Source organism: Erinaceus europaeus, chromosome 19, assembly GCF_950295315.1.
Source record: "Erinaceus europaeus chromosome 19, mEriEur2.1, whole genome shotgun sequence".
NCBI lineage: Eukaryota > Metazoa > Chordata > Mammalia > Eulipotyphla > Erinaceidae > Erinaceus > Erinaceus europaeus.
Window position 1 is genome coordinate 53,444,173 of NC_080180.1, and position 19,200 is coordinate 53,463,372.

At 36.1% G+C, this 19,200-nt stretch overlaps 1 protein-coding gene across 2 annotated transcripts in view; it reads left to right on the forward strand.

The window, feature by feature from the left end:
- The window catches only part of IQCM (IQ motif containing M), a 322,044-nt gene that overhangs the window by 241,917 nt on the left and 60,927 nt on the right, over positions 1–19,200 (forward strand). For both annotated transcript variants that reach the window (XM_060178975.1, XM_060178973.1), the window contains exon 12: positions 2,440–2,604. In XM_060178975.1, the coding sequence (XP_060034958.1) occupies positions 2,440–2,604 (165 nt within the window). The remainder of the gene's footprint in view (positions 1–2,439; positions 2,605–19,200) is intronic.

Sequence of the window (19,200 nt, forward strand, 5' to 3'; positions counted from 1 at the left end):
AAGCATAAGTAGGTATAGAAATACCATTAACTGTTTACCCCATCCATCTGATCCAGGGCCCATATATATATTAATATTTAGCAGAGAAGCCTGTGTAACCTCTAAGTCCCTGTCAGTAGAAATCTATGGTCACAGCTAGGAACATTCTAGCCTGCACTCATTTCAGGACCACTCTTCCTTGAGTGGCATAGTAGGTTGACCCAGCCTCCCTTCAGAGAGTGGGGTAGCTTCTACCATTGCTGCTCTATGGTGAGGGCAAAGTTCTAGAGGGTTATGATGCCATTCCTGATGTAAGTGGCCAGTGTAGGTAGAGAGAGGGATCTATTAGAGCCCATCATATTTTTTTGAGAGAATAATGGTGTATAGTACCACTGTTAACATATGGGCATAATTCTTCTTCTCCTTATGACAATTGCATTTATATGTATTAAATATTCAGATTAATATTCCACAGAAGAGAAACAATGAGCTCCCTATAATACAATCATGTTGGGAAAGGAAGAAAAGGACTTCTTGTGTTTGATAAAACTCACCATATAATTTCACTATCAGGTATAATGAACCTGCCACTTTCTGAGTGGTAGGAAAAAACTAAGAATATATCCTAATCTGATCTCACTTACAGAGAAGAGTTGAAAAATGCTGCCATGATGCCAATCTGACTTCCCTGGGCAGATGATGTTACCAGTGTGTCCTGGAACCCATTTCATCTCCCCAGAGCACTACCTCATTAGGGAAAGATAGAAACAGTTGGGGATATGGATCAATCTGTCAAGGCCCCTGTCCAGCAGAGATGCAATTACAGAAGCCAGACCTTCCACCTTCTACACCCCATAGAGAATTTTTGTCCATACTCCCAGAGGGATAAAGACTAGGGAAGCATCCAATGGAGGGGATGGGATGTGGCACTCCAGTGGTGGGAACTGTATGAATTGTACCTCTCTTATCCCACGGTCTTGTTGATCATTATTAAATCACTAATAATAAAAAATAAGTTGAAAAATAAGAAAAAACAAAGCAGAACTTGGATTGGGTTTGCTGTATTACACTAAAGTAAGACTCTGAGGTGGGGGAGGGTTCAGGTCCTGGAGCATGATGTCAGAGGGGGACACATAGAGGGAGTTGAATTGTTAAGTGGGAAACTGAGAAATGTTACACATGTATAAACTATTGTATTTTACTGTTGACTATAAACCATTAATTCTCCCAATAAAAATAATATAACCTAATAAAAAGAAGAGAATCTAATCTGTTAATAAATAGTGGTTTTGTTATCATAAACACCATTCACACCACAAATAGTGGCTTTGACTTAAGGGCTCTTCAGTCTCCCTTCCAAAACAAATTCTTTATTTCCTAATTTGAAAATACTGATGCACTCTGCACAAAACACCCAAGTAATATGTGTATATATTAAGAGACTTAATGGGTGACAACACTATAACAATATTAGGGTGCTTAATCCATTTTACCATGTTAATTAGAGGTTAATGGTTTACAGTTTGTTATAGCTCAAACTTGGAAGCAACCCAGGTGTCCAATGTTAAATGATGAATAGTTAAATATGATATGGTACACACACACAGGGAATACTACTCAAGTGTTAAGCATGATGAAATAATTTCTTCTGCTTTAACTTGACCTAAACTGAGGGTGAGAGTGTGTTTTATGGAAAGCCATCAAGGGGAGATCAAAAATTGTACCCATGTGCCAGCAGTTTTACAACAAACCATTAACCCCTCAATTATATGATGAAAAAGAAAGAAATGAGGTCAGTTTTCATCCCTTACGTCCAGTGGACCATGGTAGTAAGCCATTGGTATTTTGGTGGTAGATGTGGTGTGATATCATGCATTTGAAGAAAAGTGAACCTTTATACCTAAAACACATATAGTGTAAATATTGTTACCTTAATAACAAAAAAGCAAAAGATAAAAATAAAATGTTCTTATTTTTTAAGAAAAATAGTTGAATGCGAGGGAGGGGAAGATGGCGGACTGAGAAGCTGCTAACAGCGTGTTCTCTGATCACATCTTCTGGAAACGGTTCCAGATGCCACCAGGATGCTGGCCAGGCTTCCCTGGATTGAAGACCCCACCAATGTGTCCTGGAGCTCAGCCTCCCCAGAGACACACCTTACTAGGGAAAGAGAGAGGCAGACTGGGAGTATGGAGTCAATGCCCATGTTCAGCGGGGAAGCAATTACAGAAGCCAGACCTTCTACCTTCTGCAACCCTCAACGACCCTGGGTCCATGCTCCCAGAGGGCTAGAGGGTGGGTTATGGGGATTGGGTGGTGGGAATTGTGTGGAGTTGTACCCCTCCTACCTTATGTTTTTGTTCATTAATCCTTTCTTAAATAAAAAATTTTTAAAAAATAGTTGAATGCTTTCTAAATATTTCCAAAGCTACAATTTTTTAATGTTCTTTTATTTTACAGATTACCGTGAAAGATGCTCTGATCTGGTCACCAAGCCAAATGCAATTGAAATGTTATTTACACTCTACCCTCCTCAAGGTGCCCATGTAAGTGATAATACAGGACGACTTAGGTCAACTTGGCTGAGACCTATAGTGGATGGGGAAGAAGCATATAAATACATAGGTAAGACACTGGACCATATTATTTCTTTTTATAATAAAAGATAAATGACTCTATATAAATTTTATTGGGCGCATCATTGATATGGGGCTATGCATCATGCATACAGGATATTTCTCTTAGTTATGATGTGTTATGGTTGCAGTTTTGAAAGTGGCAGTTCTGGATTGGCAAAATAGTTCACTTAGATAATGTGTTGCTTTGCAGTGCAATTGATCCAGGTTCAAGTCTGCCCTACACTATATCTAAAAAAGAAAAAATGTTATTTTATACTTTGTTACTTCCACTAGAATAATGGAAACACATTATTTATTCATTCACCTGATGACAGACCTGTGGTTAGTTTCCAAGAAGTGGCATATCAAGAAAAGCTGCTGTGAGCATTCATGTACAGAATTGTATATAGGTGATTAGGTTTTCTTGGATAAACTGGTTGTTAGAGGCTTATATCATTACATATGACCCAGCAGCAAAAATATGAGTGTCCCATATGCTCCATAGCTATGTCAGTTGGTATAATCAGTCTTTTAAATTTTTTATCATACTAGTAGACAGTACTGCTCTTTCAGTGTGATTTTTAATTTGTAGATAATGATATACAACAACTCTTTAGATAATATAATTTTTATATTTGTATGTTTGTTAGTTTGTTTCATCAGTTCTGATCTGGGGCTTCAAACCTGCTTTATTCCACTACTTCTGGTGGACATTTATATTTCTTATTTTTTAGATAGAAACAGAGAGGACTTTGAAAATGGGTTCTTGTACATGGCAGAGTTTGCATTGTACAGAGGGGACTATATACTGGCTTCTTCATGTTTTTGTTATGTGTGTTATTCTTTGAACAAATATCTCAACCTTTTGACCAATTTTATTTTTTTAATATTTGTATTGATGGTGTTTAGAAATTCTGAATATACATATTTCAATGGCAATGTGAATGTCTTCTCAGTTCCTTTTCTTTCTTTTAATAATATTGTTTGAAGAATTAAGGTATTAAATTTTGAAGTAAATTTACTATTGTATTCCTATAACTCCTACTATTACTGTCATATCCAGGATACATTGGTTCTAACTTGGAATCACAAGGTTTTCTTTCTAGAAATTTTATAATTTTAGGTTTTATAGTTTAGTATATGTTTTGAGGTTTATTTTGCACATGGAATACTTATAAAATTTTTCTCTTAAAATGTATTGATATCTTAATGTGCCAGTAATTCTTGTTAAAATATTGTCATTCTGTGCATTCATTTTATATTTTCTATAGTCAACACATAAAACAAAAAATGGATGACAAAAAAAGTACATGAAAAAATGATAGCACTAGTCATTAGGGAAATAAAATCCAAAAGTAAGTTACCACTACTCACCAATTAGAAAGAAAAAATTAAAAAATTTCCAAGCTTCAAAGTGTTGTGGAAGTACTAGAACACTCATATATTGGTAGGTGGAAATGTCACATGGCACAAAATATTTTGGTATACCACAAGCCTCAATCATCCTACTAGAAATGAATGTTTGCTTGCAAATAAAGCTATACACGGATATATATATGCTTTAGTCATAATTGCCCAATGCTGGAAACAGCATAGACTGCTTCTGTTGAGACTGGTGAATGAATTTATGTCTAGATCATGAAGTACAACTAATCAAAAAAAGAATGAACTGCTGTTCTATATGGCAGTATTGATGTATTTTGAGGGTATAACTTTAAGTGAAAAAAGTCTAACTCAAATATATATATATATATAATCATAGCACTACTTAGTTTTGGCTTATGGTGGTGTAAGGGAATGAACCTGGGATTTTGGAGCCTCAGGCATGAGAGTCCCTTTGTATAACTATTATGCTATCTTCCCCTGCAAACTCAAACATTAACTAATTTTTTTAAAGAAAGTCTTTTTTATTTTTATTTATTTATTGGATAGAGACAACCAGAAATTGAGAGGGAAGGAAGTGATAGGAAGGGAGAGAGAAAGACAGACAGACACCTGCAGACCTGCTTCACCACTTGCAAAGTTTTCCTCTTGCAGCTGGGGACCAAGGGCTCAAACCTGGGTCTTTGTGGACTGTAACGTGTGTGTGCTTAACCAGGTGTGCCACCACCCAGCCCCAAACATTAACTATTTAGAGTCTATCTAAATGACATTTTAGAGAAAGCATAAGTATGATGAAGATAAGGTTGATTTGATTATTCTGTGTCTTGAACATGGTAGAACACACTTAACTCTAAGAAGTAGTTAAAATTAAGAGTTTGGGAGAAGACTGATTTTTATTGTGACTAAAAATTTAAAAAATAAACTAAAAGGAGGAACATTTATACAAATGGTAATCAAGTCCATAAAATGTGTGTATCATTGTTGATCATTAGGGAAATGCCAATTAGATCACAGTGGGATACCACTACACACCTACCATAGAGACTAATATTAAAAAGATTGAACACATCACAAATTGGTATTGATTTTGTCAGCTAGAACACTATTACATAGTGCAAATCAGTATAAAATGGTAAACAAGCAAAAAAAAAGCAACAACAACAAATAGTTTGACACTTTCTTAAAAAGTTAAACATATAAATCTGTAAACTATGTATGCTACTCCTACATACTTACCAGGAGAAAAAAGGAAGTATACTATATCTATACAAAGACTGGCACATGAGTAACCATAGAAACAACTCAATCTTTCATCTGATGGTGAAAAAATAAAGAAATTATAGTATATGCACTTGGAAAGCATCTGAGAGATAGGAAGTAACAGGCCACTTGATGGTCTTGGTACATGTAACAAGTGGTTGGATTTCAAAAGAACTGTAAGTAAAAGAAGTGAGACTATAAACTACATACTTAACTATAAAACAGAAGTCTATCTGTGTTTCCTTGGGATGGGAAATAGTGAAAGAGAGATGTAGAGTACTACAAAATGTTGAGGTGAGGGGAATGCTCATTTTATTGACTGAGATAGTTACATGTACACTTAAGTCAAAACTCATTGAGTTTACAACTTAAATGTGTGCAGATTTGCACTGTGCTCCACTAAATGCATAAAAACAAAATGGAAAGAATAAACTTAATGAACCAGTATAATGAGCTTTTGATAGGTGATTTCTTTTTAAGGTTTGAAACTAAAGTTCTGGAATGCTCTGAGAGTCTCAAAGTTAACAGTCTCACTAGGGTGACATATATTTAGTTGCTCATTTTTGATAGCCTAAATCAGGTTTGGGGATACTTTTTTTTTCCCTGCCATAGGGCATATGGATATTTATAAATCATTCACAGGTCGTATGGAACTCTCAACTTAAAAGTGAGCACTTAATGTTACCATGAAAAAGATCTTAGACTTACTACATTTTGAGTTCCACTTGCAGTTCCTTAGCAGGACCAGGCCAAATTATTCCAAGGTCCATATATTATACATGTGTTGGATGTTCCCCACCTCTAATATGAAGGTATAAGAGAAAAGTGACAGAAAATCATGGAGAAAAAGTTAATAGGCTTGAGGTTATGCAAGATGAGTCAAGACTCATTGAATTATTTTATATGTGCTGCTTTCAACCTGAAACTTTCCATAATGTGACAAATGCATGCTAGATGTTTATATTTGCTATTTGGACCTTACTTGTAAACTTGGGTTCAAGTAAAACAAAAAAGAAAGAATACAGACAAGTGATAATGCATTGCAAGTGAGGATGCATTCTGAGGTTTTATGCTCATCTTTCCCCTTTAGTAGGTGACCAGGTATCTGAATCTCTTTGAATTATAGCTGTTATAAATTGATTGGCAAGACAGTTGTGGCAGTGTCTTTGAAAAAAATTAGTTTGTTACAGAAGTACTTTCTGAAACTCAGTTTCTTTTTTTTTCTTTCTTTTTTTTTATTTAAGAAAGGATTAATTAACAAAACCATAGGGTAGGAGGGGTACAACTCCACACAATTCCCACCACCTGATCTCCATATCCCACCCCCTCCCCTGATAACTTTCCCATTCTCTATCCCTCTGGGAGCATGGACTCAGGGTCATTGTGGGTTGCAGAAGGTAGAAGGTCTGGCTTCTGTAATTGCTTCCCCGCTGAACATGGGCGTTGACTGGTTGGTCCATACTCCCAGTCTGCCTCTCTCTTTCCCTAGTAGGGTGGGTCTCTGGGGAAGCTGAGCTCCAGGACACATTGGTGGGGTCTTCAGTCCAGGGAAGCCTGGCCGGCAACCTGATGACATCTGGAACCTGGTGACTGAAAAGAGAGTTAACATACGAAGCCAAACAAATTGTTGAGCAATCATGGACCCAAAGTTCGGAATAGTGGAGAGGAAGTGTTAGGGAGGTACTCACTGCAAACTCTAGTGTACTTCTGCTTTCAGGTATATATTTTGCATTAGTTTACGGATACATGTGAACATATGCTCTCTCTCACAGAAACAGGTGTATATCTAGGTTTTGGTACTTTGTTAGAAAGTGAACCACCTGAGATGGAATTAGAGTATACTATGAAAGGAAAGGCCTCACCTGAGTAATGAAGCTGAAGGGTTGTCATTCCACACGTGAAGTCTCTGGACACAGTCTGAAGTGAAGCATGTTGAGGTGGCAATCGTTGCGTTGCTTAGGTTGTGATCGGCAGATACAATATTATTTGATATGGATTGGGAGAGGCATACGGGAAAGTGGGCTCTATCCAAGGGTTCCAAGACTGGGGGAAGTAGAGGCTCTATAGTGGAGATGTGAGGTTCCTGCTGTCTTATGGTTCAAAAAGACAATCGATAGTTAATGTTATCATTACATTGTTTGGTAATTAGGTTAACTTTGAAAGTCCTTTTGTTAGGGTTTTCTGTACAGTACCCAGTATCTTGTTTATAGCTGTGATATTGGTTGCTTCTGATCTACCTGGTCTAGGCTTTTGAGAGAGTCCGCCTATCAAATACACAGCCTATATATTAAAAAGATTCAGTTTGTGTTTTGAAAAACTTCGAGACATACAATTAATTTTCTCCTCATATTAATTAACTAGTGATTTATATGACTACATTTTACTAGGAGTGTACATAAACACCATTCACCACCAACAAAAGACAGTGACCCATCCCTCCCACCCACTCCCACTCCCACTGGCCTGGGAAGCTTCATGTCTACCCCTCACAACAGGGTTTTTACTTTGGTGCCCTACTGACAATTTGGTCAGGTCATGCTTTTAGTTTCCCTTTCAGATCTTCTTCCTCAACTTCTGTTGATGAGTGGGATCATCCCATACTCATCTTTATCTTTCTGACTTAGCTCACTTAACGTAATTCCTTCTAGCTCTGTCCAAGATGGGTCAGAGAAGGTGGGTTCACTGTTCTTGATAGCTGCATAGTATTCCATTGTATATATATACCACAGCTTTCTCAGCCACTCATCTGTTGTTGGGCACCTGGGTTCCTTCCAGGTTTTAGCTATTATGAATTGTGCTGCTATGAACATAGGAGTACACACCTCTTTTTGGTTGGGTGTTATGGAGTCCTTGGGGTATAACCCCAGGAGAGGAATTACTGGATCATATGTAAGGTCCATGTCTAGCCTTCTGAGAGTTTTCCAGACTGCTCTCCACAGAGGCTGGACCAATTTACATTCCCACCAGCAATGTAAAAGGGTTCCTCTGTCCCCACATCCTCTCCAGCATTTGTTGCTGCTGTCCTTTTTGATGTATGCCATTCTTACAGGAGTGAGGTGGTATCTTAGTGTTGTCTTAATTTGCATTTCTCTGACAATCAGTGACCTAGAGCAGTTTTTCATATGTTTGTTAGCCTTTTGGATCTCCTCTGTAGTGAATGTTTTGATCATATCCTCTGCCCATTTTTGGATGGGGTCATTTGCTCTTTTGGTACTAAGTTTGCTGAGCTCTTTGTATATTTTTGTGATTAGTTTCTTGTCTGATGTATGGCATGTGAAGATCTTCTCCCATTCTGTGAGGGGTCTCTTTGTTTGTTTAATAGTTTCTTTGGATGTGCAGAAGCTTTACAATTCATTGTTTACAATTCTGTTAATTTGTGTCTTCTCTCTTTTTTGTTTGATGAGTCTGGCTAGGGGTTTGTCAATCTTGTTTATTCTTTCAAAGAACTAACATTTGGCTTCATTGATCTTTTGTATGGTTCTTTTATTTTCGATGTTGTTTATTTCTGCTCTAACTTTAGTGATTTCTGTCATTCTGGTTGCTTTAGGGTTCCTTTGTTCCTCTTCCTCTAAGTGCTTGAGGTGTGCAGTAAGGTCGTTCATTTGAGCTTCTTCTTGGTGTTTAATATGTCATTGTATGGCTATAAGTTTCCCTCTCAGTACTGCTTTAGCTGTGTCCCAAATATTTTGATAGGTTGTGTCTTCATTTTCATTTGTTTCCAGGAACATTTGAATTTCCTGCTTGAGTGAATTTCTGACCTAGTGGTTCTTAAGGAGTATGTTGTTTAGTTTCCAAATTCTGTGACTTTTAATAATTGTCTGTTTGTTGCTAAATGTTAGTTTTACTCCACTGTGGTCTGATAAGATACTTGGGATGATTTCGATGTTCTTGAATTTATTGATGCTGTCTTTGTGGCCTAACATGTGGTCTATCCTTGAGTATGTGTTATGTGGATTTGAAAAGAATGTGTATTCCAGTTTTTTGGGGTGAAGGACTCTGGAAATGTCCAAGAGGTCTAGTCTGTCAATCTCTTCATTTAATTCTCTTGTATCTTTGTCGGTTCTCTGCTTTGTTGATCTGTCTAAGTGTGAGAGTGGGGTATTGAAGTCTCCCACTCTTATTGTATTACTATTGATGTATTTTTGAAATTCTTTCAGTAAGTGCTTGACATATTTAGATGGTCCCTCATTGGGTGCATAGATGTTAATGATTGTTAAGTCTTCTTGGCTGATTGATCCTCTAATCATTATGTAATGTCCTTGCCTATCTTTTATTACTTTATTTAATTTAAAATCTATCGTGTCTGAGATGAGAATGGCTGTTCCTGCCCTTTTTTGTGGTCCCTTAGCCTGTATGATAGTTTTCCATCCTTTCACTTTAAGTCTGTGTTTATCTTGTTGTGACAGTTGAGATTCTTGCAAGCAGTATATGGTTGGATTATGTTTTCTTATCTATCCTCCAACTCTGTGCCTTTTGATGGGTGAGTTTAAGCCATTGACGTTTATTGATATTATGGATTTAATGTATTGTAGTGCAGCTACAGACAGACTATGACCCACATAGTCAATGACTGCCACCTCTCCAGATTCAAAGGAGGTTTGAGACTTTACATCAGGCTCAACCTGACGCTGTTGACTGGCTACGGAAGGGCAAACGCTAGAAGAAGAAAGTGCCATTGTTCAAAAAAAATTTTTTTTATTTGCTCTGATATATTGCAAGTATTATAGTGATGTTCTTGTTTATACGAGGTCTTTTAGAACCTCTTTCAGGGCCGGTTTGGTTATGGTTGCCTCCTTTAACTTTTGTTTGTCTATGAAGGTTTTGATCCCTCCATCTAGTTTGAATGAAAGTCTAGCAGGATATACTATCCTTGGTTGAAACCCTTTTCCATTCAGGGCTCAACAGATATCTTGCCATTCTCTTCTGGCTTTTAGAGTTTGAGTGGAGAAATCTGCAGATAATCTTATGGGTTTTCCCTTGTATGTGACTTTTTGTTTCCCCCTGCAGCCTTTAGGATCCTTTCTTTATCCTTACTTCTTCTCATTGTGACTATGATGTGTCTTGGTGTCTTCAGGTCTGGGTTGATTCTGTTTGGTACTCTCTGGGCCTCTTGAATCTTGATGTCCTTTTTGTTATTCAGGTCCGGGAAGTTTTCTTCTATTATTTCCTCTAGAATGTTTGCTTCCCCTTCCTCTCTTTCTTCCTCTGGCAGGCCAATTATATGAATGTTACTTCTTTTGAGATCATCCCATATGTCTCTGTTGTTGTTTTCAGTGTCTCTTGATCTCTTTTTGAGCTCTTTCACATCTTTCTTAGTTTTCTCTAACTCATCGTCTGTTTGACTAATTCTGTTTTCTTCTTCTGTTAGTCTGCTTTCCCTTGCCTCAGCTTCTTTCTTCATTACAGCTATTTCAGCTTTCAGTTCTCTAATTGCCTCAAGATAATCAGTATTTTCCTTGGGGGGTCTCAAGTGTTGTTTCCCTAATACTGCCATTCCTTTCCTCCAATGTTGTTTTCATTTCTGTGATTAATAAGTTTATTATTGCTTGCATACCTTTCTTATCTATGGTTACTTCTGGCTGATTTGTAGTTTCTTCTAGGCTCTTGTCTTCATTCATTGGAGGAGCAGTTTTATTTGTTTTTGACCTACCCATTTTTTTTATTTATGTGTTTCTTTTTTTATGCTCTGTTGTTCCTCAGTTGTTGTGTCTAGAGTACAGGTGACACTGTACTAAATACCTTTATAACAGTTGCACTCACCAGCCTCAGGAATTACAATAGCAACTGAAGCAAGTATTGAAGCAGTTTAATCACTACCAGTTAGCCAAACAATTTCTCCTGTCCATGAAAAAATAGTAGCCAAATCCCAGTGAAGAAGAAAGAGAAAAGAAAGAAGGTATAGCAAGAATAGACAGTTATGCAAATCTACCATCCACTGTATATTCTAGTGGTAACAAGAGGGGAAAGGGAACTAGAGCAGAGATACACACATAGAGAGTCCACTCTGAGTCAGATTTCTTGCCCAAAATAATTCGCAAATTCAGAAAGGCAAAGAAGGAAGAAGTGTATGACAAGATTTAAAAAAAATAAAAGGAAAAAAGAGACAAGTGAGAGAAAAGGGAAAAGATAAGAAAAAGAGCTGTAATTAAAGAGCAGTGAAAGGAAAGGTTTTTTTTTATTACTTTATTTTTAATTTAATTTTTTGATTTTTTTTAATTAGCTAGGATGAGAAGGGAGGGGAGATTCTGTAGAGGAGATAGGAGTAATGAGACAAGTTCCTCCCACAATAGATAAGATGCCCACTACCCTAGCAATGAAAGATACCCTAAGAGTTAATTCTGATCAACCTAAAGGGGGGGGAAGATATATGCCTTTATATAATATTAATAATAAAATAGAGCAGAGTAAAAAAAAAACCCTGTCCCAGATTACCTCTAACCTCATGATCAGAGGCAGCTGATTGTTAAGAAAGAGAAAAAAAAAACAAAACAAAAAACCCTCAGGACTAGACAAGGATAGATAAAATCTACACCTATGCAAATCTACATTCCACTGTATATTCTAGGGGTAGCTAAAGGAGGAAGGGAAGTTGAGCAGAGATACAGTGAGAGTCTACTCTTGAGTCAGAATTCTTACCCAAAATAATTCCCAAATGTGTATCAGTGAATTCAAAAAAGCACACTGTTTGGTGGTGTGGGTGCTGGGGCCTGTGGCTTTGGAAGCTGTAGGATTAAGGAAGAAAGGATGACAAGAATGAGAAAAAGAAAAAAAAGACAGAGAGAAAAAAGAAAAAGATAAGAAAAAGAGCAGTCATAAAAGAGTGGTGAAAGGAAAGAGTTTATTTATTTATTTATTTTTAATAATTTAATTAGCTATGTGGGGTGAGGTGGGGGGGTTGGCTACTTAGAAAGAAAAAAGACCAGAGGTTTCAGAAGGGTATAGACTTAGAATGAATGATACTCCCTGTTGGGACAGGAATCTTGGTAAAGAAAGAAGCTCAGCAGGGGAGCCTGCTAGGGGCTGGTCCCCAGGGATTAGTTATGGGGGGGTAGGGGGCGGAGGTGTGCTTAATAATTTTAAAAGAAAAAAATTTTTTTCCCTTTGTTTCTACTCTATTTTTTAACCCAAATTAAGTTATAGTCACCTCCTTGGTGTCACTGCTAGGACCCCTTATTGACTAACCTACTAAAGGCAGGAAATCCTACAGTTTCCAGAAGATGTGGTCAGAGCTCAAGCTACTAGCAGCTTCTCAGTTCGCCATCTTCCAGGAACCATCTGAAACTCAGTTTCTACTACTTCTATTTCATATGCCATTTCTAACTCTCCATGTAGAACAATTCATTTCCCTTTGTAAGAATACAGTTAAGGGAGTTGGACAGTAGTGCAGTGGGTTAAGTGCAAGTGGCTCAAAGTATAAGGACTGGTGTAAGGATCCAGGCTCACCACTTGCAGGAGAGTCGCTTCGCAAGTGGTAAAGCAGGTCTGCTGGTGACTTTCTCTCCCTCTCTGTGTCTTCCCTTCCTCTCTCCATTTCTCTCTGTCCTAACCAACAATGACTACAACAATAAAATAATAAGGGCAACAAAGGGGAATAAATAAATATAAAAATATTAAAAAATTTTTTTAAAAAGAATATACAATAAAAGGGGCTGGGTGTTTGCACATGGGGTTGAGCACATGTTACAATGCACTAGGACTCAGGTTCGCACCCCAGTCCCCATCAGCATGGGGAAAGCTTTGCGAGTAGTGAAGCAGTACTGCAGGTACTCTCGCTCTCTCTCTCCCTCTTTATCTCCCCATACTCTCTCAATACCTGGCTGTCTCTATCCAATAAGTACAGATAATAAGAAAATAATTTACTTAGAAAAGAATATACAATTAAACATTATGTAACTGATGCTGAAACCCCAAATCCTAACCTAATAACTGTTGAACTACCTATTATAGCAGTAGTATAAGGTAGCTTTTTATGCCATTCAGTTTTTTTTCCCTTCTTTGACTGCCTTCGTGGAAGACCTAGTATGCATAGAAAAATGACAATCCTAGCTTTAAAGACACTGGAAATTACACAGTTCTTTCATTCAAGCCTGACTTTGATGAACTTCTTTCTGAGAAATTTCTACTTTGCAGTGAAATATTTTTTTCTTATAATCCATTATTTCCATTATAACTTTTTCAAGTAAAGGTTATGTATATGTAATATTACTATATTCCTAAATAAGTCTTATAAAATATTTTCAGGAACCCTCTTTATAATCCTTAATGTTTTATCACTTCTTTCCACAAACACTTCCAAATTTTTCATTTCTTATAAATGATAGAATTAGAATAAGATATGATAATCTAATATGTTTGATTTATTTTATTTTTTTATGTTTGATTTATTATAATTATAATCCTAGGTACTAGAGTCTCTGGTTATAGCTCTACTTTTTAAAGATTTCTAACATACATATCTTGGCATTTAGTTGGGTATCTATCCATCATTTTAATCTCTTATTTGTCATATTTTTAATAACTTTGATATTTATAATTCATTTCACCATATTCAGCTTGCTATTTTGGCTTGTCCTGGCTTTCTTTACCTTTATAATATAGAAATGTATTACTTTTTAAAATATTTTATAATTTGAATCTTCTCTTTGAGATGTTCTATAGTAGTGATTGTTATAAAATGAAAGATTCAAATAAATACTGACTGGAAAGGAACTATATATTTTATATGATACACATCTAATTGTTTATGAAATGAATAGCCTGCTATGACTTCAAAACATTAAATGCACTATGACCAGTGCTTTGCATATGGAGTATCTGCTTGCTTTTAATAAAACATTTTAAAAGAATGCTTTGTAATTCCCTGGACTTAGGCATGTGCCCATTTGTCTTCCTATAAACTCTGAGTAGCCTCCACTATCATGTTCTTCAAGGTCCCTTTAATTTTCCTTGTCAAAGGCAAATGATATGAATGGATTTTTGTGGCAGATGTAATTGTTGGTTGAGGGGGAGATGTTTAATTTCTGATGGTTCAGTTAGTTACATTTTTTTAGCATATTTGGAAATAATCCAACAGAAATATATAAATGATGACTTTTTGTATCTGGCTAGAAATTTTCAATTATGCTCAAGTTATTAAAAATACTAGAGGTAATGCATCAGGTCTGTCTCATTCACTGGAGTGAAAGTTTTATATGAACACCATCTTTTCTTGGAATTCAGTGATTAAAAATCAGAAGTTCATATGCCACTCCAACTCCAAACCCAGTTTCACTATGCAGGTTGAAAACATTTAAGGAAAAGATTAATTTGTACCAAAAATGATAAGAAAATGAGAATTGCCATTATAATAATTTACCAGTCCATACTGTTTAACTTTGTACAATGAAAACGGTAGGTTTAATGTGTATTTATTTAAGTTATGAATATTTTATTAAATAAGTACCATTAACCTTCTTTAAATATAGAAATATTGAGAAATAAGTAAATCTAATCCCTACCCTATAAATGTGCATATTTTATCAGAACAAGAATATTATCAGAGTTTTGACTCAGTCCCAGTGAACATGGGCTATGGGACAAATAGAATGTTCCCAAATGACGATCTTCAAAGACAAAAGCAAAAAGGGAAAGAAATCTTGAAGATTATTATTAAATGACAAAGGGCACCATTAGCACCGAGTATCTGAAATTAGAGCTCAAAGCTGAATTTAATGTTCATTTAAGGAAGATTTATGCAAAGCAAACTATGGATGTTGTATAGTTTTTTATAAAGGCTACTAGTCAGTTTCCTCAGGGACCCAAGAATCTAACTTCTTGGTATTCATGAGTATAGAAATATATATAGTGTACCAAAGTTGGTCTTCATTATCAATAAAATAAGACAGACTTGACAATATGTCTCTTCTAAGGCTATATATATTATAAAAAATTTTTGGTTTTTGTCTTTCTCTCTCTTGCATAAACCATGGGGTAATCTAGCTGCCAGATCATTAAGGGCAGCCAGCTAATAAGCTGGGGGCGTTTACCTACTGTGAGAAACAGACCTATTGAGTAACGCAACATGGAAGTGTAACTTCCAGCCCTGTCCTTGCTATAGATACTGCTGCTACAGTGATAACTTGACTTCAGTCTCATGAGAGATGCTGACTAACTCATCCAACAAATTTGCTCCAGATTAGTAACTCTCAGAAACTACAAGAGACAAATGTTTGTTGTTTCAGGAATCCAGTGTTAGGTGATTATGATATCATGAGCAGGTCAGCAATTAATGGTCTGTGGAGGGGAGAATAAGTTACATAGCATTCAGACTATGATTCTTTTTTTTATTTTAATCTTTGTGCAGTATCAGTTTTTCTTTTTATTTTTTTAAAATTTTTTATTTGTAAAAAGCAAACATTGACAAAACCATAGGATAAGAGGGGTACAGCTTCACACAGTTCCCACTACCATTCCTCCGTATCCCATCCCCTCCCCTGATAGCTTTTTTATTCTTTAATCCTCTGGGAGTATGGACCCAAGATCATTGTGGGATGCAGAAGGTTGAAGGTCTGGCTTCTATAATTGCTTCCCCGCTGAACATGGGCATTGACAGGTGGATCCATACTCCCAGCCTGTCTTTCTCTTTCCCTAGTGGGGAATGGCTCTGGGGAAGCGGAGCTCCAAGACACATTGGTGGGGTTTTCTGTCCAGGGAAGTCTGGTTGCATCCTGCTAGCATCTGGAACATGGTGGCTGAAAAAAGAGTTAACATACAAAGCCAAACAAATTGTTGAACAATCATGGATCTAAAGGCTGGAATAGTGCAGATGAAGAGTGGGGGTGGGGGGGTCCTCCATTTTGTAGATAGCTAGTAGGCATATTTTAGTTATATTTCAAAGGGCCTGTAGCTATACTAGTTTTTTTTTTTTGTTTGTTTGTTTTTTGTTTTTTGCCTGAGCCTAAAATCTGATATGCAGTTAAATCCTAATTATTGTCTGGGGAAATGATGTCATGGCTGGGAAAAGGACCAGAAAGCTGGATCAGAAAAGTGAATAGCTCCCTAATATGGGAAAGGGGTATAAATATTACTGTATACCCCATCAATTTGATGTGATCTGGGGCCCGTAATTAGCTTAGGAGCCTGTGTGACCTCTACATTCCTGTAGATCTGAGCTCACATTCTGTGGTCATGAGTAAGAACATTCCATGCTGCCCCAGTATCGGCCCATCTTCTTCAGGTGTAGCATAGAGTATGTTGTCCATCCTCCATTTGGAAGATGGAACATTCTTTACCATTGTTGATCCAGGTTGAGGGCAAGGTCCTATGGGGACCCACAAAGGGGTCTCTTTTGTTGTTCTAGATAGAGATGACCGGAAACAATGGAGAGAGGGATTTATTTGAGGTCTAGGCCCATTAAGTCTGTTTGGGAGACTCAGGACTCCCAAATTAGGGCCCCAGCTGATGGAATAGCCTGATAGTGACTAAAGAGTCATCCTTAAAGTATGCCAGTCTCTTGCCCTTATGCTCAAATATCTTTAGTCAAAACTGAGATAAGAAAGGAAATATTTTGGATCTCATTCAGTTTCCACTTTCTCCTAATTTATACATTGGAATAAAATTACTGTTTGAGAGAAAGTTTTCTTAGAGTAGATACTCTAAGAAAACGTACACATTAAAAATTTATTATCTTTATTTATTGGATAGAGACTGTCAGAAATCGAGAGGGAAGGGGGAGACAGAGAGGAAGAGAAGCACCTGTAGCACTGTTTCACCACTTGCAAAGCTTTCCCCCCACAAATGGGGTCTGGGGGCTTGAAACTGGTTTCTTATGCATCGTAGCATGCGCACTCAACCAGGTGCACCACCACCCTGCCCGTTCTTTAATAAGGTTTAGCTAAATATTTGTAATTTGTTTAGGGTATGAGGTGTTTCTTTTTCTTTTATTTTTTACAGAAGTCATCATTTTTTATTGATTTAATAATGATGGACAGGACTATAGGATAAGAGATGTACAGTTCCCACCACCAGAGTTCTGCATCCCATCCCCTCTATTGGAGGCTTTTCTATTCTTTATCCCTCTGGGAGCAGGGGCCCAGGATCATTATGGGGTGCAGAAGGTGGAAGGTCTGGTTTTTATAATTGGTTAGTAATTCAAAGAAATAATGTTTACAGATTTATGTATTATTTTAATTACTATAAATATTGGTGTGATTTAAATTTGCAGAAATAAGGGAATGGCTAACTTGCAAAAGTAGGGTAATGGTTAAGTTAATTATGATTCCTTAATAAGGTAGGATATATATATATATATATATATATATATATATATATATACACATATATATATGTGACCCTTAAAATATTGTTATTGAATATTCGTTTTTAGTGAAAATATTAATAAATTAATGAAAGTGTGATATGAGTGCTGTATTCATATAATTGTATGAGATAGATGTAAGCGTAGATGAATTTTAATCTTTATATTACATAAATCCAGAGGACTTTATTGACTATTTTAATATGCTGAATTTTCTAATTTGTCTATATATACTACAAATTTTCCTGTGCTATTCTTGTATAGTAATAATACTAATAATAGTAATAATACTAAAACTCATAAATATTTGAATTTCCATATATTAGAAAAAGTAAAGTAAAAAGCAGGGGAGTCTGTGGTGGTGTACCTGGTTGAGCGCACGTTACAGTGTGCAAGCACCCAGGTTCAAGCCCTAGTCACCACCTGCATGAGGAAAGCTCTGCAAGTGGTGAAGCAGTGCTGCAGGTGTCTCTCTTTATTTCTCACCTTTAAAAAACATTTCCACTACCTTTTCAATTTCTTGCTGTCTTTACCCAATAAATAAATATAATAAAAGTAAAAAAGTAATAACTAATTTTTACATTTTTATTCACATAAGTTTACTTTTACATTATTATTTTTTATTTTAGTAAAGAATATTTGTCATATTAAAATAAATATAGAGTTACCAAAAATGAGAGAAATGAATAAAGCATTTTATAAATTTTCAAGTCCACCTAATATGGTCTTACATTTAGAATTATATTTCAGATACTTGGAGATTTTTCTCCTTTTATAGTTATAAGCTTTTTTGAGATCTCATTCTTTTTAATTATATTTATTCCTATACTAAAATTCTTATATTAATTACTATGGGCAGAGTTTAAGAAACAAGGACAGAAAGGGGAAACATAAAATAAGACTTGGACTGGTTTGGTGTATTGCACCAGGGAAAGGGTTCAAGGAAAGAGTGGAGTGGGCTTTCAGGTCCTGGTACATGATGGTGGATATAATTGTGGGGTGAGAGTATTTTGCAGACACCTGTCTTGGTTAGATGAAAAATTGTACCCATGTACCAATAACTGTATTGTAAACCATTAATCTCTTAAAACAAATAAGTACTGTTTCATTATAGTGATCAATAGTTCCATATATATTGTATTTGTTATTTATAAACTGAATATAATGTGTTTTGTAGAAAATTTTTAGAATAGAAACAACTTTCCCATAAGTTTATTTAATATGACTACCCTTTTCACTTTGGCATATTTCTTTATTTTGTTAAACTTCATGTAATTAGCATATTTAAGTAACATTTCATTTTGTTCAATTATTTTTATGAAAGTTAGAAGTTATTATCAAATTACTTAAAAATTGAGGATTGGAAGGCGCAGAGGCTAAGTGACTTTCTCAAGGTCATAACATAAATTATAACTGTGATGGTGATTCAAATGCAGTGTCAGTCAGCAAATTTCTGTTCATACACATCACCGACACCCACAGCCAGGCTATCTACCCAAACCATCCTTTTTTATGTATAGTAATCTATTGCTAGACATAATGCATAGACCACTGCATCTGTGCTTGTACTATTAGCTATCTTCTCTTTGTTTTTCTCAAGTTTAAAAATTAGATTTTAGGTCTGTTGTGGGAAAGGAAGTGAGAAAAAAGGTATAAGGATATTTT